The sequence below is a fragment of the Odocoileus virginianus genome, chromosome 10 (genome assembly GCF_023699985.2).
Source record: "Odocoileus virginianus isolate 20LAN1187 ecotype Illinois chromosome 10, Ovbor_1.2, whole genome shotgun sequence".
NCBI classification, from domain to species: Eukaryota; Metazoa; Chordata; class Mammalia; order Artiodactyla; family Cervidae; genus Odocoileus; species Odocoileus virginianus.
In genome coordinates this window covers 12,181,201-12,203,766 of record NC_069683.1, presented here as the reverse complement: position 1 = coordinate 12,203,766, position 22,566 = coordinate 12,181,201, and the positions used below count along the sequence as shown (strand labels likewise).

At 42.2% G+C, this 22,566-nt stretch overlaps 2 protein-coding genes across 7 annotated transcripts in view; both read right to left on the bottom strand.

The window, feature by feature from the left end:
- Window positions 1-7,576, bottom strand: part of AGBL2 (AGBL carboxypeptidase 2) — a 29,488-nt gene extending 21,912 nt beyond the window's left edge. For 2 of the 6 annotated variants that reach the window (XM_070472993.1, XM_020870651.2), the window contains exons 1-6: window positions 7,067-7,576; window positions 6,772-6,906; window positions 6,437-6,500; window positions 5,247-5,381; window positions 1,915-1,968; window positions 746-931 (exon numbers count right to left, since the gene is read on the bottom strand). In XM_070472993.1, the coding sequence (XP_070329094.1) occupies window positions 746-931; window positions 1,915-1,968; window positions 5,247-5,381; window positions 6,437-6,500; window positions 6,772-6,852 (520 nt within the window). In that variant the 5' untranslated portion in view covers window positions 6,853-6,906; window positions 7,067-7,576. Of the gene's footprint in view, window positions 1-745; window positions 932-1,370; window positions 1,467-1,914; window positions 1,969-5,246; window positions 5,382-6,436; window positions 6,501-6,771; window positions 6,907-7,066 lie in introns of those variants that run through there. The other 4 variants (XM_070472994.1, XM_070472995.1, XM_070472996.1 and 1 more) reach the window with 4 other exon arrangements.
- A 1,361-nt stretch (window positions 7,577-8,937) lies between these two features.
- The window catches only part of FNBP4 (formin binding protein 4), a 30,737-nt gene continuing 17,108 nt past the window's right edge, over window positions 8,938-22,566 (bottom strand). The window contains exons 13-17 of the mRNA XM_020870631.2: window positions 19,621-19,934; window positions 19,353-19,497; window positions 18,602-18,948; window positions 14,197-14,354; window positions 8,938-10,000 (exon numbers count right to left, since the gene is read on the bottom strand). Of these exons, the coding sequence (XP_020726290.2) occupies window positions 9,910-10,000; window positions 14,197-14,354; window positions 18,602-18,948; window positions 19,353-19,497; window positions 19,621-19,934 (1,055 nt within the window). The 3' untranslated portion in view covers window positions 8,938-9,909. The remainder of the gene's footprint in view (window positions 10,001-14,196; window positions 14,355-18,601; window positions 18,949-19,352; window positions 19,498-19,620; window positions 19,935-22,566) is intronic.

Here is a 22,566-nt window from a genome sequence, read left to right as displayed (position 1 = left end):
TAAAAATAAATGGAAAAAAAATCATATGATTATTTCAACATGTGAAGAAAAAGCATCTGAAGAAAATTCAACATCCTTTATGACAAAAATTCTCAGGAAAGGTGGTATAGACAGATCACCTCAAAATAATAAAAGCCATGAATGTCAAGCCCACAGCTAACATCATACTCAACAGTGAAAAGCTGAAAGCTTTTCCTTTAAGATCAAGAGCACAACAAGTATGCCTACTCTGACCACTTTATTCAACATAGTACTGGAAATCCTAGCCAGAGCAATCAGGCAAGAAAAAGAAATAAAAGTTCTTTAAATTACAAAGGTAAGAAGTAAAACTATCACTGACATATATTATATATAGAAAGCCCTAAAGACTCTATCAGAAAACTGTTAGAACTAGTAACAAATTCAGAAAACTTGTTAGAACTATTAACAAATTTTGTATTTTGCAAAATACAAAATCAATACACAAAATTCCATTGCATTTCTATACACGAATAATGAAAGAAAAATTAAGACAACATTCTCATTTACAACTGCATCAAAAAGAGTAAAATACCTATGGATAAATTTAAACATTAGTGTAACTTTTGACTTTGGGGAGTGTGGATCAGTTTCTCAGAGCTTAAACATTTCAGAGTGAGCTAACAGATAGTGAATCTGTCCTGCCTTGTACTTTAGTATGCATAGAACTTAAAACTATAATACAGACTATCAGAACAGCAAGGTCATGACACTTAAGTCACATTACCAATATGATGAATGCTCTCCTTGATGACCTCACATTCTATTGGCCACCTTGGAGCCTGCAGCAGCGCGTTTCCAGAGAAAAAAGCAAAGAGATCTTGGGGTTCTCTAAGACGCGGGTTTACTTTGCCAATGTCATCGTAAAGAAGCTGTCTGCTCTTAACAAACGGTGACCTCAGCATAAGAGAATCTGCCAAAGGGAAAGGTAAAGAGTGAACGTTTCCTTTTCCTTTTGAGGAACTTTTACTGCTCAACTGTAACAATTAAGGAATTTTAAGCATTGTATTAAAATATCATATCAGATATGCAATCCTATGACATCTTTCTCCTTCAAAGAGATTTAGTTTAGGCTGACAACATCAAAGTTATAAAATGTTGAGCTAAAATTCCCTTGTAGCTCAGTCAGTAAAGAATCTGCCTGCAGAGTAGGAGGCCTGGGTTTGATCCCTGGGTTGGGAAGATCCCCTGGAGGAGGGAATGGCACCCCACTCCAGTGTCCTTGCCTGGAAAATCTCATGGACAGAGGAGCCTGGTGAGCTGCAGTCCATGGGGTCGCAAAGAGTCGGACAGGACAGAGCCACTAACACTAACACTTTAGCTAAAATTCTGCTCGTCTATTAAGTACTTACATGTAAAGCTTTAGAGTAAGTCAGAAGAAACTGGTTTTTGTTGTTGTTTTGTTTTGCTTTTTAAATCAAAGTTAATGGGTTGAAGACATTTCAACAGTGGGTTACAAATAAAAGTTACTTAATGTATGTTATTTTTATCTAGAGAGAAGCAAAAAAAAAAAACACCCAACTTTCAATTAGACCACCAGCATTTTAGGAAAAGAGGACATAAAGCTTTAATAACTACAGTGTAACAATCTACAAATTAAATTTCAAGTTCTTGCTATAACCATTCAAAGGACAGAGAGAGACTTAGGAAACAGAGAGGATGGAAAGAGGAGTAAGAAGGAGTAGAAGAGGGAGAAGAGCTCTTAGGAGATAAAGAAGAGGAAAAAAGGGAGGAAGAGAAAGGTTTCAAGGAGAAGGGGCAGGGGAAGGAAGTGGGGGAAAGCATGCAGAGGAAGGGCAGGGGGAAGGAAAGGCTCCAGGGGTGGTAACTCCCAGCTCTGGTGGGGAGAGCAGGGAGAAGAGTTTCCGTTTCCTGGTGTGGAAGCACGTGCGATACCTCTGCTCACGGCTCCTATCTGTCTGTGCACAGTTGAAGGTAGACAGGTAGGCCCTAGAAAGAGGAAGGAAGAGGCCTGGTTTGTCCTAGGGATCTTTCTTTCCTCTGTCCTTTTTCCCCTATCCCTTTCCATCCCCCCACCTTTGGGTCCCTGCGGTTTCTATGTCTAAACATTTCCCCCACTGTTTAATGGTGGCAGTTGGGGGAGGCAACAAACATTAGAAAAGATGGTAAAGCTACTCAATCTCACTCAAAGAAATGTAAATCAAAATGACACAAAGATATCAGTTATTTAGCTAATAGAGAGGAACAACATTTACCTGTTTTACACTCACCCTGCCAAGGGTGTAAGTAAACAACTACCCTCAGAACTTGAGGACAACAAGGCAAATTTGGTGGAATTTTTCTGGAAAGCAAATTTGGCAGTGTCCAGTAAGACTTAAAACACACTAACCCTTGATTCAGCAATCCCACTGCTAGGAATTACCTTATAGATTTTCTTACAAAAGCTCAGAATACATATTCTGATACCAGAATACATATGTAGAGATACTCCCTGCAGTAATGCTCAAATAGTAAAAATGTGCAAACAACCAAAGCATCCATCAAAAGGGAAGTTAAAATAATTATGACATATTAATGAGATGGAAAACTCATTAATAGGTATTAATTAATAGGTAGGTGCTCTCAAAAAGAATGAGGTAGATATTTTTTGTTCTCCTAGGGAAAGCGTCTATTATTAAACAAAAAAAAAAGCCAAAGTAAAGATAGTATAAAGGATCCTCTATGAGCAATCAGAAAGAAAAAAATATATAGATACTTGAGGGTATAAATTTTTTCCTGAAAAAAATGATTACAGTAGTGGCTATATTAAGGGTGGGGCTGGGAGAGCTCTTAATTTCCTTTTGTGTTTTTTCTACTGTTTGAATTTTCTAACCTTTATGTATATTTTCTTTCTTTCTCTCTCTCCTTTCTTTCCTTCTTTTTTCCTTTTTGAAACAAGTATATTGTAACTCATTTCTTTTTTACTTCCTTTGTACTTTTCTGGTTTAAAAAACAACACAATAAATGCTCTGCTACAAAGACAAAAAAAAAAAATATCTTCCTCACTCCAATGACCAAAACAGGGGTGGGGGTGGCAAGGTGTCAGGTTACCAATTCTACTGTAACTAAAATTCGTTTGCATTGTTGTGTTACTTCTGTAGCTGGCTTTGCATTTTATGGTTTTTTGTTTTGTTTTGTTTTTTACTATATGAAGACAGGCATCCGTTTCTTATCAATGCTATTCCAAGCATCAGTAGATGGGACAGGAGGAAACTGAAGGTAGGTGGTTGGCTGGCTTCTGAACCACCCCGCCCTGACAGTCTTCTTTGCTCAACCTTTGCCTTTCTACTCCCTGCCAGGAGCTCTGGGACACAGAATGGAAGAGCCTTCCGAGCAGAAGGATGAACAAAGATGTAAGATACACATTTGAACCTGAAAATGGAACTGCCGGATCAAAGGTTAAGTACCGTCACCTTTCCCTCCTATTGCCAAACCGCCATCCTAAAATAGTCCATCTGGGGCCTCCCTGCTCGCTCCGGTAAAGGATCTGCCTGGAAAGGCAGGAGACACACTTCCGTCCCTGCTCTGGGGAGACCCCACACGCTGCAGAACAAGCAAGCCTGTGGGCCGCAACTGTTGAGCCAGGGCTCCGGAGCCCGCAAGCCACAGTGACCTCCCGCCCTGGAGCCCACGCTCCGAAACAAGAGAAACCCCCACAGGGAGAGGCTCATGCACCGCAACTTGAGAGTACCCCCCGCTTGCCGCAACTAGAGAAAAGCCCGTGAGGCAATGAAGATCCAGCACAGTCAAAAAAAATTAATAATAATAAATAAAAATTTTAAAGTCTATCTACTCACATTCCTAACAGCAGTGTGGGAGGGTGTTCTACCATCTCCTGACTTCTACTAGGTATAATCATAAAAATATTTTTGCCCAAGCCTCATAATTTACACAGTGATACTTTGACATACTGATTTGTATCTTTAATTAGGGGTGAAGCTTTTCACAAAGCTTCCTGACTGTGTTTGCTTCTCTATGAGCTCCTTGCTCATGTCCTTTGGCCGTCTTTTCTATATTGACTTGTAAGAGTTACTTTGTTAAGGAAATGAATCCTTGGACATGCCTGTGTGCTCAGTCGTGTCCACCTCTGCAACCCTAGGGCTGTAGCCCACCAGACTCCCGTGTCCATGGGGCGTCCCAGGCAAGAACACTGCAGTGGGCTGCCATTTCCTCCTCTAGGGGATCTGATCCAGGGATCAAACCGGCATCTCCTGCGTCTCCTGCACTGCGGGGGGATTCTTGACCACTGAGCCACCCCCCAACGTGGGGAGTGCATGTTGCATTGACTGTTTGCTTTTCTACGAACTCCTTGCTCGTGCTCTTTGTCCATTTTTCTATTTGGTCATCTTTTGCTTATTGACTTGTAAGTTATTTTGTTAAGGAAATTAATCCTTTGACATATTTCTCACAAACATTTTTTTCAGTTATTTTCCTTTACTAATGGAACTTTTTTCTAAACATAAGGTTTTGCTGTAAAAATTATCAGTGTTTTATTTTATGGCTTTTGGGTCTTGTATCATTCAAAGATTTTTAACTAGAAAAGGGATACAATCAGATTTGCACATAAACAGGAAAAAAAAAAAAAAACCACCGCTGTGTGGAAAGTGGATTGGAAGAGGGCATCATGGAACCAGAGACCAATGATGAGGCTGTTTCAATAGTGAGATGATGGTGGCTGGGGTGCGGAAGGGGCGGAAGGGGCATGGGAGAAGGACGTGCAGTAAAGGGAAGTGAATTGATGTTTGGTTGGATATGTATTGAGGGAGAAATTCAACTGCGTTCCTATCCTTGGATTCTAGAAAAAACTTGTGGAATCCCTGTAAAAAATTGTTTTTGCTTAAGTTAGCTTGGATTGGTTTCCACCACTCCTATGCAAAGAGCCTTAATAAATATATCCATCAAAACTGCATGAAAAAAATCAACATGTTACTCTTGACCAAACAGTTTTAACAAATTTTCCAACAATTTGGAGGAAGACCATGCAGAATGCACAGTAGTTTAAACCTACAATCCAAAGCACATCTACAGAATATTTTGTTTTGTTGTTTTTCTTTTCATTTAAAAACTTTCTTTTTTTTTAAGATAGAACACTCCTGAGTGATGTCAGAAACAGTGTCCAAGGATGCTCCCCGGCTTCTCCCATGTTAGGCCACGTTCTCCCCCACCCCGGGAGCAGCTGCTCAAGGCACCAAGGGCTCCAGGGCCATATGACACTGAGTACTACTCACATAGACGCTTCTCCTTTTGCAAGCGGTTCGGTGTCAAATCCTCTCTTTTTCCAAAAGAGCCACTCAACAGGTATCGAGGATTATTCTTCCAAACATGCTGGTGTGTAGCAGAGTTTGGTAAACTGCCTCTCTGAGCTAAGAACAGGCAGTTTAGTGAAAGATGCTGAAGGCTAGTTCGTCACATCCAACATCGAGGTCAACAACCAAACAATTACTGCTAGGAAACTTCCTTCTAGTCACCACCTGCCACACCACAGGCCTTTACAACCCATTTTCCAAAGAGCTTTCACGTTTCAACTTATGTGAGTTAAATGTATAATTTTCTCCATTTCATGTTCAGAAGACTGGAGAGGCATATGGTGAAGCAGAAAGGAAGGGCCAGGGGAGGCAGAAAGAAATCAGCAGTTCTACGGCTGAGTCAGGGCAAGTCCTCGGAGTGGGAGTGAAGCACTCAGAGCGGGGGGTGCTTCGTCTGAGGGCTCTGCTGAATCTGGCAGCCCGAGAATTCGGTTTTCGACAAGTCAGTGATCACTTACCAAATGAAACAGGTAACAAGAAAGTTTAACAAGACAGAAATAAAACCAGTACAAAAACCTAAATTTTATTTCTAAATACCAAGAACAAAGTTAGAACATCAAAATTTTAAGATACCACTTATAAAAGCATACACATAAACAGTTCCATGAAAACAATTTATAAATCTTATTGGAAGACATTAAGAAGGACCTAAGCGAATTAAGAGAATTAGAAAATACTATTAATAGATCGGAGAATGTGCTATTGGAAAATTCTCATTTCTTGTCAAGTTTGATCTATAGATTAAATGCAATACCATATATTTAAAAGCATCACATGCCAATTCTAAAATTATATAAAAAGGTAAGGTTAGCCAAGACACTTCTGAAAACGACAATATGGGAGGACATTTCTTTCCACATATCAAGACTGTTTCAATGCCATGTCATGTCATTAAGAAAGGGTGGTACTGGTTCAAGGACAGACAGACAGACCTCTGTATAAATGGACACTCAACAGAAGTGACAGAGCATATCAGTGGGGAAAGGAAGTACTTTTCATTAACGCTGCTCAAAAAATTCGACATCAGTTTATCCAAGCACAACTCTAAGTTGACCCAACAATTTACTTCAATGACCCAGGAAAGGTGATGCTGGATCAGAACGAGGTATTACCTTTATAGTAGCCATAGTACTGGAGGTGATAGCGCATAAAGTCTTCATAGGGATCAGGAAGAGTCTGTGAAAGGACAGACCATCTCAATCAGGAAAATGTTTTCATAATAATCATTATTATAACAGCCTGTAAGAGTAATACTGACTCTTAACAAAGGTACACAAGCATGGTCTCAGAAGACGCCACACCTGAGAACTTCTAAAAACAAACCATGTGAAAGACATTTGTGCAAATTATTCTACCTTTGGGATCAAGATCTCTAGCCAGAAAAAGGTGCCACCAGAATATGCCTTCTGAGCTAGTACTGGGTTTCTGGAGAGGGGTGGCTACCGACCTCCTGCTTTAGCTCTGTGTCCAATGCTGGGAACATGTTACTTCTGCATGGTATGCTGAAGACAGTCAGTGACACCCGCATCCAGCAACAGCCCCTGCCCAATTTCCAAAAGGGCAGTTGATTACATAGGAGGAGCTAAAATAAACCAGAGCAGGACAACTGGAATCACCTATCGACAGTCACCCCCGTCCCCTCCCTCCGCTCCGCAGCTCCCACGCGGCACCGCTCCCTCTTCCCTGCCAACCCAACCTCTTATCAGGTAAACCAGGGCCCGCCATGAGGCCCGGGTGGGCACCTGAGGAATCTGGGAGGGCGGTCAGTCTTCCGACCTCCTCCTCCCGAGGCGCCAGGACCCCTGCCGGCTCCATGCTTCTTCTCCGGATTGAGGGGGATGCCCACCACCAGAACGCCGCTGGAGAGTGAAAGAAAAGGGGAGGGGAGTCCGGCGGAGTCGTCTCGGGGCGGGTGGGAAAAGAAAGGTCAGGGGCTCAGAAAACGGAATTCAGGGTTTCCGGGTTTCCGAGTCAGGGAGAAGGTGGTGGAGGGCAGTTTCCCGGAGAGTCGAGGGATGGGGCCCAATTTCCTGGGAGGCCAGAGGGAAGGTTGCCACCGCCTCGGCGCCCCGGACTGTCCGGGGCAGCAGGGGTTGGGCGCGGAGCCGGCCGCGACGGAGGAGCCTGAGTGAGGCGGGGGGGTCACCACCCGCAGGCAGAGGCCCCGCCGGGCACCCGGCCGAGGACGCGCTCGCGGAGCTCTCGCCGAGCCACAGCTTTCAGCTGGGACGCCGGTAGCATAGCAACCGCGAGCCGGAAGCGGGAAGGCGGGGCGGCTTGGCGCTTCCGGGAGCGAGGCCCCGCCTTCGAGGAAGGGAGTGGGGAACCAGGGGAAAGTGGAAGACTGCAGTACCAAAGGTTTGTTGTTACTCTTTTCATTACAGTATTGCAGCCCGGATTGTTACTTTGTTACTCTTTCATGACAGTATCGCAGTCCGAATTCTTACTCTTTTCATTACAGTATTGCAGCCCGGATTCTGGGGATTAGAAATTGCATTGATGGGGGCTTCCTTGGCGATCCTGGGAAGGAAATGGCAACCCACTCCAGCATTCTTGCCTATAGAATTCCATGGAGAGGAGCCTGGCATGCTGCAGTCCATGGGGGCTCAAGAGTCAGACACGACTGAGCAACTAATACTTCACTGTTCCTTTCCTTGGCGGTCCAGTGATTTAATAAGAGACCGCGCTTACATTGCAGGGCACAGGTGGGATCCCTGGTAGCTAAGGCATGCTCCATGGGGCAGCCAAAAAGGGAAAAAAAAAAAAAAAAAAGCTGTTTCTCAGCTCTAAGAACTGTTGGGTATTGCTCAAAAGGAGCTGCTTCTCCTCTTTCACCATATATTTCCTCCATCCCATAGCTAGAATTGAAAAATTACCTTCTGCGTTGAAAAATACAAGAAAACAAAGTAAAACCCACACCTTGACTATCAAATTGTCAGATTCAAAAAAATGCTTCTGGTCTGGCAGGATAGGGACAAAAGCACTTAGTCCCTGTCAACAATTCCTAGAAATCTGGGGCAGTTAAAAGCAAAAGCTTTAACGTCTGGTCAATAGCCTTTTTTTTCCCAGAAATGTGCTCTATGCAAATGACAAGAAAAACAATTTATATACAAAATGGTCACCCCGATTTTTGTATAAATAAAAACCAACACACAAGTATACATGACACTGATTAGGCAGTTAGCTGCATATAAATATACTGGAATAAAACTTTAACTACTGTTGTCTTTGGTTAACTTGACAGACTATGAGTATACAGGACTATGAGTATATGTAACTCTTGTAGCTAGTGAGAGTATAAAGCACCTTTTTTTTCCCCCAGAATATTAACCACATTTTGTCATTTCCAGGATTTAAGTAGGCTAAATACTAGCTAATATCATAGACCACAAGCTCAAAACTTAAGTCACACTGTATTTTCTGGTACTAGAGTCCTGTTTTTCTAACTCCATCCTCCCACCCTGCAATGGGCTCAAGATCCTGACACTCTTTCTTCTGAGAGCTTCTTCAATGTTTGCCTTACACCGTACTTGATTAGAAAAAACGACTGATTTAAAGTCTTGGTGACATCTTCATGGAGTAACAGGCAAAACAGGAGCAAAAGGATAACCAATCAGAAGTATAAAAAAGGCTTTATTAGTGCATATATACAAATTTACAAGGTCAGAAACTGGAGAAATACAAACAGCTTTAAAACACAATTTGCTTTTTCTTCAGTTTAAAGTGACTTTTACCTGATTGTGATATAATAGAAAGTACAGGACAGTAAACTGCTTTTTTAAATACTGGAATTTTATGGAGAATACATTCACATATAAATGGGAGGTGAACTTTGGACCAAGGTACGGCAATGGAGACACAGCAATACATACAGTGGCTCGTTACATTTACTTCCACGTGTGAGGGGGAAGTCTCAGAGACAGGAACACTTGCTGCTGCTGCTATATACTGAAATTTATATATGTCACCTAGTATGTGCAATGACTGAGCTATCTTTATCAGTTCTAGAATTTGTGAGAAACACTCTATAATTATAGAGTGTGGCTGTCTGTTAGCACGACATGAACGAGTTTGTATACCTCAGCACTTCGGGGGTGGCAGACTAAGAGGAAGAGGTCAGAAGGAAATTCCTATAATCCCAGTTAAGCAAGGTAGAGTACAGAGCTGCCTTCTTAATTGCACTTGTTCTGAAGAAGTTAATGAGAGAGAGCGCGCCACACTAGGAACTACAAGAGCCTCTATTAGGCAGGAAAATCCTTCCCTTTTCATCAGTGAGTCCTCTACACAAGTGTCATTGAGCCACACATCCAGACTGATGAGGATAATGTACCTAACATGCTGAGGTTGCCAGTGTAAGAAAACAGGCAGCCAGGTCAAATGGTTCAACCACCTTACCTTTTGGCAAAACAGAAAAACTACACTTCACAAATGTGGGAATTTTGTATGCTCTTGCCCAGGAAATTCATATGCTCTCCCTCATAACATTTATAGTTTACTGACAACAGTAAAACTGGTTAAGACTCTGAACTGAACATTAAAAAAAAAAAAACAAAAAACCAGTACACAGTAACAAAAAAGTAGAAAACTATGTGTTTGGAGCCATTTTTCGTCTCTTCAGTCTTGCTCGCCAATCTTCAGGAAGAGCTTCAAAATTAGCATTTCTCTCTGCCATGCCACTGTGAAAACAACATACAGATTATGTCACTGAAAAAAAAAAAAGGATGGAACTGTTCATTTCCTAGCAAACAAAAACTAACTAAACCTGAAAATTGGATCTATCATATCTATCTTCATGAAAAAGTTTCAAATTTCTCAGCTGAGTACCAGAATAGTTTTCATCAAATTTCTTAATTGATAGGTCAACCAAACACAATCAAAATACTCTGCTCTACAGTTCTATTTATATGTAAGTGCATATTTATTTTTATGTCTCCCCAGTAACCATTAAAGCTACACTGAAGGAAAATAACACATGCTTGTAGAAGTATTTCTTGGCTCCAAGGAGTTAGGAGTCTTTATCCTAGATTTATTTACTTAACCTCTAAGAAGATTATATTTAACCCTCAACATACCACCAGGGATGGGCAGACCTAATGTTTCTGAGATCCTCTTTTCATTAGTTCTACCTACCATTGATCTCTCACGGCTTATTAAAATTCAATTATTTAAAAAACTGATTAGAACTCAAGATTCACCTGGCGGGCTACAGTCTATGGGGTAGTAAGAGTTGGACACGACTTAGGGATTAAACAACAATATGCTATCTGTTCATAGGTAAACCACATAGTATGCTATGATTTAAACAAACAAACAAAAAAAAACCAAACTCAAGATTCTTGGGAATTCCCTGGCTGTACAGTAGTCAGGACTCTCTGCGCTTTCCTGTGGAGGGCCCAGTCAGGAAACCAAAAGCCGGCCAGCTGTGCGGAGCAGCAAAAACAAAACAAAACTCAGATTCTCTCTTGCAATAACCAAAATGAGTGCATGAGACCCTTTTATAAATCTAAAATAAGATAAATTACAAGATCTTTGTGACTTCCCATCATTTGAAATAGTTTGCTATTTCATCACTGTAGGAATTAATCATTAATCAATTCCCAGCAATACTAAAAAGGACTAAAATAGTAAGAAAACTCAAGAATAATGGAGTCATCTACACAGATGATACAAAAGTAAAACTAAATTATCATCAATACCATCCTGCAGTTTTCTTCCTGTGTTGCCCCAAATCATGTACATCACCTTTCAAGGAAGTAAAGTCTGGAGACAACATCTTCATAGTCTCCTCCTGGACAGCTCCCAATATTATATAATTCAGATGAATACAAAGAGATAGCAGCACTGTACATTCAAATTGTGATGATAAAACTGACTGGATAAAAAAAAAAAAACTGCCTGGATAAGTAAAATCTCAGGCTACAAGTGTTAAGAAGACCATAATCGAGATGAATTTTCTTAAATTCAAGATTAATGAGTGAACAATATATAGGTCAAAAAGGAAATACAGTATTTGTGTAAGTTTGTGTAAGTTTTCACATTTTATGCTGCTGTATGCTAAAACCAATTGAGCTGTTTCAAATCCTGAAAGATGATGCTGTGAAAGTGCTGCACTCAATATGCAGCAAATCTGGAAAACTCAGCAGTGGCCACAGGACTGGAAAAGTCAGTTTTCATTCCAATCCCTAAGAAAGGCAATCCCAAAGAATGCTCAAACTACCGCACAATTGCACTCATCTCACACGCTAGCAAAGTAATGCTCAAAATTCTCCAAGCCAGGTTTCAGCAATACGTGAACCGTGAACTTACAGATGTTCAAGTTGGTTTTAGAAAAGGCAGAGGAACCAGAGATCAAATTGCCAACATCCGCTCGATCATCGAAAAAACAACAGAGTTCCAGAAAAACATCTATTTCTGCTTTATTGACTATACCAAAGCCTCTGACTATGTGGATCACAATAAACTGTGGAAAATTCTGAAAGAGATGAGAATACCAGACCACCTGACCTGCCTCTTGAGAAACCTGTATGCAGGTCAGGAAGCAACAGAACTGGACATGAACCAACAGACTGGTTCCAAATAGGAAAAGGAGTACGTCAAGGCTATATATTGTCACCCTACTTATTTAACTTATATGCAGAGTACATCATGAGAAACGCTGGGCTGGAGGAAGCACAAGCTGGAATCAAGATTGCTGGGAGAAACATCAATAACCTCAGATATGCAGATGACACCACCGTTATGGCAGAAAGTGAAGAGGAACTAAAAAGCCTCTTGATGAAAGTGAAAGAGGAGAGTGAAAAAGTTGGCTTAAAGCTCAACATTCAGAAAACTAAGATCACGGCATCTGGTCCCATCACTTCATGAGAAACAGTGGAAACAGTGTCAGACTTTATTTTTTTGGGCTCCAAAATCACTGCAGATGGTGACTGCAGCCATGAAATTAAAAGATGCTTACTCCTTGGAAGGAAAGTTATTACCAACCTAGGTAGCATATTAAAAAGCAGAGACATTACTTTGCCAACAAAGGTCCATCTACTCAAGGCTATGGTTTTTCCAGTGGTCATGTATGGATGTGAGAGTTGGACTGTGAAGAAAGCTGAGTGCCGAAGAATTGATGCTTTAGAACTGTGGTATTGTAGAAGACTCTTGAGAGTCCCTTGGACTGCAAAGAGATCCAACCTGTCCATCCTAAAGGAGATCAGTCCTGGGTGTTCATTGGAAGGACTGATGCAGAAGCTGAAACTCCAATACTTTGGCCACCTGATGCGAAGAGCTGATTCATTGGAAAAGACCCTGATGCTGGGAGGGATTGGGGGCAGGAGGAGAAGGGGATGACAGAGGATGAGATGGCTGATCACATCACTGACTCGATGGACATGAGTTTGAGTAAGCTCCAGGAGTTGGTGTTGGACAGGGAGGCCTGGTGTGCTGCAACGCATGGGGTTGTAAAGAGTCGGACATGACTGAGCGACTGAACTGATGCTAAAACTTATTTGATCAAGTTCATAAGCGGGACAAATGCTAAAAACAGGTGTGCAGTGGCTAGAGAGAAACATATCTTAGGAACAAAAATTTCACTGGATGGCTATTCCAACTGGTGTTTATGGATCTAAAAATGAAAATGTTTTGAATTATGAAGCAAAGATGGCTACTGTCTCTCAATTTTTCTTGTTTTGCCACACCATGCGAGATCATTCCATGACCAGGGACTGAACTTGGACCCTCAGCAGTGAAAGTGCAAAATCCTGACCAGTGGACTGCCAGGGAATTCCCTCAAACATTTCTATAAGTATTGCATTTATGGATGTTGCAAGTGCGAGAAGCAGAAGTAATGATACGCTGGAACCTGTCGGAGATGAACCTGAAATCTGGCGTCACTATCAGTGTGTTCCAGGTGATGCGACTGGTCACACTAAAAAAGAACGTTGCTCATTCAGTGTGTGCACCTTCAAAAATCATGAAAATAAAGAATAGAAACTTAGGTCAGCTATATTTAAATTCTTATTAAATTAAAAGTTGGTCTCTTGGAGCAACATGGTAAATGGGGATGACTATTTTCCCCTGTGTGCTCAGGGTTAAGACAGTTTTTTGCCTAAGATGAACAGTTAGTGCCAAGTATTACAACTGTGATGTCTTTAAAAAAGCTAGACTATAATTTTTATAGGAAAAAAACATTTCTATGAATTAAAAACTGCTTGGGGTAAGTCTGTAAAGGAACCAGGGCTATGACTTTAAGAACATGGGGGCTTCTGTGGCTGCTCAGTGATGAAGAATCTGCCTGCCAGTGCAGAAGACAGGAGCTCAAGTCCCTGATCCGGGCAGACCCCACACGGTGCAGAGCAAGTAGGCCTGTGCACCGCAGCCCCTGAGCTGTGCTCTGGACCCGGGGCTGCAGCCCGAGCCCTGCGCGCCCCGCAGCCCGTGCGCTGCAACCAGAGCACCCGCCGCGGAGAAGCCCGCACGCCCCGCAGCCCGTGCGCTGCAACCAGAGCACCCGCCGCGAGGAGCCCGCACGCCCCGCAGCCCGTGCGCTGCAACCAGAGCACCTGCCGCGGAGAAGCCCTGCGCGCCCCGCAGCCCGTGCGCTGCAACCAGAGCACCCGCCGCGAGGAGCCCGCACGCCCCGCAGCCCGTGCGCTGCAACCAGAGCACCTGCCGCGGAGAAGCCCTGCGCGCCCCGCAGCCCGTGCGCTGCAACCAGAGCACCCGCCGCGAGGAGCCCGCACGCCCCGCAGCTGCAGAAACGCTGCTGCAGCAGGAGGCCCAGCACCGGGAAGAAATAAAACAGAAGCGACACTCGGAGAACACACTGGTTCTGAAGTCGCAGCGACGAGCACCACAACCTGCCCACCGGGGATCTCGCTCCCTTCACCTGACCAGCTGCTGCTGTTTCCACTCTTCAATGCGCTTCTGTGCGGTGGATTCTCGGTCCTCTTCGCTGGAACTAGAGTTTTCCTCCTCATCTAACTCACGCTGGATGCTCTGCCACTTCTTTACCAGAGATGGCATTTTGGTTTTACTTTTCTTTGCCTGTAACAAAGGTTAAAGGTCAGAAGGAATATAATACATAAAACAAGAGAACAAGTCCCTCACATGAGATCAAGATCTCTTCCTTAGTTCTAAGGAGTACGTGAACTTCAAAATTAACCAAACACAAATACCATTCTAAATTTTTGCCAAAAATAACTGTAAATGGGATATTTTTTTCTTAAGAAAACAAGGCAGAAACTATTTTAGTCAGAGGATAATTACATTGTGATGGTTTCTGCCATACGTCAACATGAACTGGCCATAGGTATACACGTGTCCCCTCCTTCTGTAAATGGGGTATTTTATGAAATCAGGTCAGAAAAATTTTCTTTAGCCTTCTTCTATGGAATTAAAAACTCTTGCTCTTATCTGCTCAGAATTACAATGTACCCTTTTACGAGTTTAAATGGACGTAGTGTAGGCATCAAGTGAAACATAGTGCTGAGAAACAAATGATCAGCTTTTCTGGAAACAGCAACAGAGTCAAACGTGACTACTAAATATGAAAAAAAGCAAAGAGGAATATTAAAACATTAATTATCAGATCAGTTCTAAGAGAAGATACTATGTACAGTTCAGTTTTGTCCTATTAGCTTACCTTCAGTTTCTAAATTGCCTATAATAAATACAGAATCTCACAGTTAAGAAAAAAGCCTTGTGATATTTGATACATATACAATATGGCTTGCTCTATCACTACCTTCAGAGTTCTGATCAATGGCACTCTAGCAAAGATGCCTTCTCTGACCACACTATATGAAACACTACCGCCTCCCAAAGCCCACTCACTTTCAGTCCTGACACTTTTTCTTCATTACATTTTTAAACATTGAACATATATTTGCTTATCTGTTTCTACAACCCAGTTACCCCCTACCCTCTCCAAGCCCACCAGAAAAGCTCCACAAAAGCAGAGATTTTGTTAGTTACTGAATATGAAGCTCTTGAGAGAATACTTGACAGATAGTATGTATTCAAAATAAACCTAATATTTGTGATTAGTTCTTTGAATTTAGAGGAACATTATATTAGACACTGATAAAAACTAATTGTCCCCCCTGCGTTTCTGAAGACTTGGCCGAGTCACACTCTAAGTATGGCAAGCAGGCCCTCGAGTGGCAGGTAGGAGGGAGTGCTGCGCTCTTAGAGGTCTACGGACAGTGGCCCAAGCTGTTTTCCCAGCCTGCAGTTAAAACAAACACACTCCGTGATTAACCACCCAAAAGAGTTAGGAAAACAAGCTTAATCTTTTCAGTCTTTTAAAATTACTTGGCTCCCTGGATCAATACCCTATTCTGACTATCAATAACAGGTTTTTAACCTTTTGGGAAATGCCCATGTAAAATGCTTAAGCCTTCTGCTCCACACACCTTCCCACATTCCATTCTGTTATTTCACCTGTGGTTCAATCTGACTCACTGCATACACACCCTTCCAGTAAGCTCCAAACACAACCTATTCTGGGTTAGAATGCAACCAACTGAGTAAAAAGTAATGAGAATAATGGTCACTATGCATAGAGGGCTCACTGCAGTACAACCTCTCACCATATTTCTGCAAATATGATTAGAAACAACACAGATCTAGGTAGAGTCATTGTGGTTTCATTTTGACTTCCATACGATTTTGTAAATTCGAAGTGTATTTGATTCCTATCTGTCATGGGAAAGTAAGTTATGTTTTAGAAGTCAAGCATTCATTGTCATGTCCAAAACCATGGATCCAGAGCTGCACTGGCTGTTTGAACACATTTTTAATAGGGGAAACTTGAAGTCAGAGGAAAAGATTAAACGGCTAGAAGTCCTTTTTCTCTAGTAAAAGGTACACAAAACCTGAGCAAAAAGATTGAGAAAATATATAGGCCTCAGATATTCTTGAAATCAGGTATTTCAAGTAAGTACATATCTTGCATTTTAAAAAATTGCCTGTAACACCAAAGAGATGAATCACTGCTTTCAAGTAAGTCCATAAAAACGACATGTTAACGCAGAATACCAGATTTTCAAAACTATTATTTAGGGACTTCCCTGATGGTCCAGTGGTTGGGAATCTGCTGTGCAATGCAGGGGACACAGGTTTGATCCCACATGCTGTGGAGCAACTGGGCCCGCGTGCCACAACTAGTGATCTCACACGCCACAATGGAGATCTCATGTGCTGCAACTGAGACCAACGCAGCCAAATAAGTAAGTAAATATATATTTTAAAAGCTATTATTTATATGACCGTAAGAGCATGACTGTCTAAAAAATTACCTGAATGAATGGAGGTGGAGATGATTATCTCTCTTGGAAGACGGAAGGATGAGCGGTAAGGAAGGCTTCACAAGAGAAATGATTCCTGAGCACTGAACATTCTAACCTTGATTACGTAAAGAATGAACAGTAGTGGGACTGGTAAACAAAGACAAGACATGTAGGTGGTCAACAGTATGCTGGCTTGGGAGAACTGCATGTGGTACAGTTAGTTGGACAACAATCTATTCAAGACATTACCCTGTCACTGTTGATTTTTTTAACACTTCATTTTCAGATAATTTCTGGAACCATGTACAGGCTTGGATAAGTGGGTCAATCCAGAAATACTCTTATTTTTTGTGTAAGTCAAACTTCTTCAAGAAGGTCCCTTGAACCATGTAAAGCAAAGACTTTGCCCCACTGACCCCTGGAGCAAAAGACGACAGCTGAGACAGTGGAGCAGCAGCACTGGGAAGGAAAAAGCTGATGAGAAAGTTTCTTTAGGTGATTTAGGGAATTCAGAGGGTCCGAGAGGGTGATGTCAGAAAGCTGGCAGACTATGAGGCGCCAAGCTCTTGCTTATCCCATGGAAATATTATATAAACAAATAAGAAACGGACTAAAATGTTTTTGTGGGAACTCTAGAAACCAGTCAAAGATCTGCAGCAACTAAGAGAACAGCCAGTTGAGAAAAACCTGCAGTAAGAACAGCAGGAAGCTTTGTGGCATGTTTGCTTGCCCTTGTTCCACGCTCTCCCCAGTGTGGCTGGAGCAAAATGGCCCAATTCTCAGTTCCCTCCCTCCAGGTGGAAGGAAGGAAGTGGGATGTCTGAAATGTTCTAGACTGTGGTTGCCTTAGGGACTGGTTTCAGTGTTGTCCAACTTCAAGGTCAGCCAGGAATGGTGGTATATTTTGGATGTCGGGTTAGAACCCACGAAAGGCAGTAGCAGGAGCTGCGGCCTGTGAAAAACCACAGGGGACAGAAGTCATCTGGACAGTTGGGGCGAAAGCTTCTGTGCAGAGGAATACAACAGAACATAAAAAGCTCATAGAAGAAGTGTGAAATCCTTAGGGAAATTAAAAGTAAATAAACAAGAGGAATGGAGGGGGAAAAAAAAGGAAAACAACCACATACAAGTCCATATCCAGGGAACATATATGCCTAGAAAAGGCCCGAAAAGATTTTGTACCTTCATGCTGAGTGCATTGATGAAGGATGCAAATGAAAGAGGCTGAACATACTTACTCACTAGAGAAACAGAAATCAAAACCACTATGAGATACCACTTCATACCTGCCAGGATTGGTATGGTAACTTTCAGAAAATGGCAAGCAACTAGTGTTGGTGAGTCCCTGGAGATATTAGTGTCCCTGAACACTGCTGGTGGTAATGTAAAATGGCTCAGTCAGTGCAGGAGAATGGTTCCTCCAAGAGTTATCAACAGAATTACCATGTGCTCCAGCAATTTCACTTCTACTAAACACACACACACACACCCCTGCCCCCACCCAAAAGAAACGGAACAAGCACTCAAAATGCATGTACTCACACACATATTTACACAACAAAGAGGTATAAAACAACCCAAATGTCCATCAAAGGATGGATGGATAAGCAAACTGTGGTACACACACACAGCAGAACATTATTCAGCCATAAAAAGAACAAAGCACTGATAAAAGTCACAACGCGGGTGAGCCCGGAAGACACTGTGCTGAGTGAAGGAGCCGGACGCTGGAGCCCGCACACTGACCACTGCAGAGCGGGTAGCCCGGCGGAGGTGGGAAGCCGCCCAGCAGCCCCGAGGCCAGGGGAGGGGCACTGCGGTGCGGCTGCCTGATGGGCACAGGCGCTCTCTTCTGGAGTGATGGAAATGTTATGTAACCAGGAGGGGGGTGGCTGCACCACAATGTGGACATACTAAATGCCACTACTGAATTTAAACTTTAAATACCACCTCAATAGAACAAAACTTTTAAATAAAAATTTTAAGAGTTATGTACTCCACCTTATCTTTCTTTCCTTTCTTCGTCTTCTCCGGTGGTGGCATTTTGGGAGCTGGTGGAGGTGGAGGTGGAGGAGGAGGTGGAGGAGGAGGGGGAGGTGGTTCGATAAGGGCAGTGGTGGGCACAGCAGCTCGGGCCTGGACCGGCTGCAATGCGGGAGCGGTCACTGCCATCGGCACAGAACATTCAGCATAGCCCATCAGTGCAGAAGCCGACGCCAGGCCTAGGTAATTTGACTGCAGGTTCACTCCTCTGGCCTGATGGCCCACTCCTGTTGCTGGATGGCTAACTGCTATTGCTTGGTGTCCAGCTCCTGCAGTCTGGTGTCCAACCCCTGCCGCCTGTTGACCTAACACAGAAAATATAAAATGAAACTTTTATAAAAAGGATATTGTGACAAAGCCAAAAACAAGCAAAAGAAGGAAAAGGAAAGTGGGAGTTAGATTATCTATAAAATGATTCTAATGTACCTTCCCCCTTCAGAAAAACCAAAACAAAAACTAGTCACATTTTCTGGTGGCAAAACATCAATTTCTGAATGTTTTAGCATTAAGGTACTTAACATCAAAATCACTGTTATGTAAATGCACAGAAAATAATCTGGAAGGATGTATGTCAAACTGTTAACAGTGGTTTTCAGTAACTGAAAGAAATGGCATATAAACAGTCTTTGCAACGAGAAGTCTTTAATTTATGACATCTAGTTCTGGAAACAAACATGCTGATGAAACACACTTGAAGCACAGTGCTGACCTGCAGCCACAGCTGGCTGGCTGTACAGGACTGGAGAGCTACCAATGGTAGCTGACCGTTGAACCACTACGGTGCTCATCTCTGCGGCTTTCCTCTTTACCGCTTTAGTGCAAGGAGAGCTAGAGATGGTAGAATCGGCTGAACTCTGAAATGAAGAGATTCGAGTCAGTGGCTAAAGGCTCTGGTTAAGTAACTCCTTCTGAAAGAAAACGTATCAAGCATGCCCCAGTGCCCCAAACTCTTCTGAATGCCAAGCGGCGGTACTCACCTGGCTGGTGATGACTGTGGCCTGTGCCGCGGGTTTCAGTGGAGTGTCCTCCTCCGTGCCTGGAGCAGGCGGCTCCTCACTCCCCTCGTCTTCCATCTCCACCTCCTGGATCTCACCATCTTCCACGGGCGGAGGAGGGGGAGGAGGGGGGGGAGGAGGGGACTCGGGGGGTGGCGGCGGAGGGGGCGGCATCTCCAGAGGTAACGGAGGCTGCAGCACAGGCACATTTGACTGAAGGACAGTCCAGAACGGAGTGAGTGGCATGAGTGATGAAGAAGATACTTGGCCGGAAAAGGACTCTTTACAAAGAGAACCTATGAAAACAAACAGGAATCAGGGAAACAGCAAGACTAAATCTCCCATGAACTGACGCTGACACATGTCCCCCAGACATCTGTTCTATACTGACGTCACTGAAATATTAAACTCACTTCAAAAAATGACTTCTAAGGAAAGATAAATTCATAGACTTTACAGTTAGCACTTGCCCGAGCTGTGTTACACTAGTCTTGTTTTCTGGGTCCAGATTTATGGCTGAGTAAATGAGGCACATCACATTAACTCAAAGAGAAACTCAAATCATCTGAACCGGAAGTTTTTTTTTTTATTTCAAAGATACACAACTAGAGAAGGCAGTATTCTGGGTCTTCTTTATCTCAAAAGTGAAAAAGTGAGTGAATGATGTGCATTTGCAATATTAATTCCACATGTTTTACTTTTAGTGAGCTAGGTAAGTGATTAACGATTACCTAGAGAAGCACCCATTCAAAACACTCACACAAATTCTACCCATTTCAATTAATCTGGGTTTATACTAAGCCTAAAAAAATCCATTTGCAAGGTGATACTGTCAACCCTATCATTCCTTCACATCTTTGTGTGAACTACTCATTTGCTAAATCACAGCAACAAATCCGGAAGGGTAATTTTTTATTTCAGTGATGATAAAGGGGAAATTAGAATGAATCCGCAAGGTAAATGATGATTAATAATAAATATAACCCAGAAAAGAGTTGTGTGAAGATGTGGAGAATTTGAAATTGCTGCTGAATAAATGAGAGCTAAGGAGTTGCAAGGTTTGCTTTCCTCAAAAGCTGCAAAAGTCATAGTTAATTACTGTCCCTTCTCTGCCGGGAAAAGCTTTAAAGATTAGAGAAAATAGGAAGATATACTTACTTGTAGCCTTCCCCATCCCTCTTTATCGTCAATAGGGAAGTTTCACATTATTTGGGACTATTAGATATATATCCCAGGAATGCTGAAGGGGATTTTCTCCCTAAAAATCATAGAATTTAGGAGTAGAAGAGACATGAGAAATCATCTAGTTTAACCCTCTCTCTTTAAAGGTAATGAAACCCAGGAGGGAAATGACTTGCCCAAGAATATACCTCTCTGTGGCCAGGTCTGCCCCCTAGTCTAGTGTTACTTTTTCTGCTAACGTTGTAAGGCTTACGTGCAGGATCTCAGTTTCTCCACCAGGAACTGAACCCAGGCCGCAGCCGTTAAGAGCCCAGTACCCTGAACACTGGGCCACCAGGGAACTCCCTACTGCTCTCGTGGAGCGGAGGCCAGAAGCTGTCACCTGTCAAATGTCATGGTCAAAGCAGCAGATTAAATAAGGACTCTTATCATAAAAGGCTCCAGAATAAAGATAAGGCCTTTTACCTTACTTTGCACAAAATACACCACACTGGCACTCAACAATGTAAAACTAAAGCAAATGTGAACCACTAGGCTTTTAGACCAGCTTCAGTTTTTATGGAACAGATACATTATGTAAAAGACTTCAAGAACATGATTCACATGACTATTCTAATTATTAAGAAATTGCTTACTACCAAGGAAAAGGGAACTGAAAAAATTCACCAGAAAACAAGACTGCAGTTTTCTAGCTACAAGACTTCAAAGGTCTCATTAACCTTTACATTGTGCCATATCTAACACAAATATTTACACTAACTTTTAGACAGTCTGAGTATGGGCAAGCAATCTACTACATTATAGTACATCAAGATTACATAAGAACTAAGGTAATAAACACTGGGGGTTATAGCTTATTAAACTTCCTTTTACTAAACCAACCACAATATGTGGTAGGTAAATAAATGTGTCAGATTTATATATTAGTAGGTTTCTCATGTAGAAGCATAATGCAGCACTGATACTTTTATGATGGTGAAAGTGCTATGTAGAGGAAATCAAGGAAATACAGTATGTTTAAGATTAACAACGTGGTTTACAACCTTCAACAAAGTTTTAATCAGCAATAACTGAACTCTGCGTAAATATGAAACACACTAGACTGGATAAATTTAGATCACACAAGGAGCACTTTTACAGTTAATGTTTGAATCCTAAACTAAGTTTATTCAAAACATAAAAACTGTGTTTTAACATTGATAATTATCTTCTTTAGCTTAAATATAAAAACTTCCAAGAAATGCTAGTTTGAATCTCCATGGATGTCGTATTACATAATGCCTCTCTTCATTTTTAAATCTAACCCAGTAGGTGCAGTTGCCATTTACAAGAACATCAAGTCTGAAGTCCAAGGAGAGACTGAAATGGTACGTACATAGCTTTCAGGCTTCCCTGATAGCTCAGAATCGGCCTGCAGTGCAGGAGACCTAGGTTCAAGCCCTGGATCAGGAAGGACCCTGGAGAAGGGAATGGCAACCCACTCCAGTATTCTTGCCTGGAGAATTCCATGGATAGAGAAGCCTGGCGGGATACAATCCATGGGGTCGTGAAGAGTCGGACAAGACTGAGCAACTAACACTTCACTAAACTTTTAAAGTATTAAGCTAAAAGACAGAATCCTGTGGGGATACAAATTTTTAATTCCCCAAGAACATATGTTTTTCTATGCATCTTCATTTCTATATCAACAGAAAGGCAATCTTGCTCTCTTACAAAGGCAGGCTTCCTTTATTGTTTTCCTATATT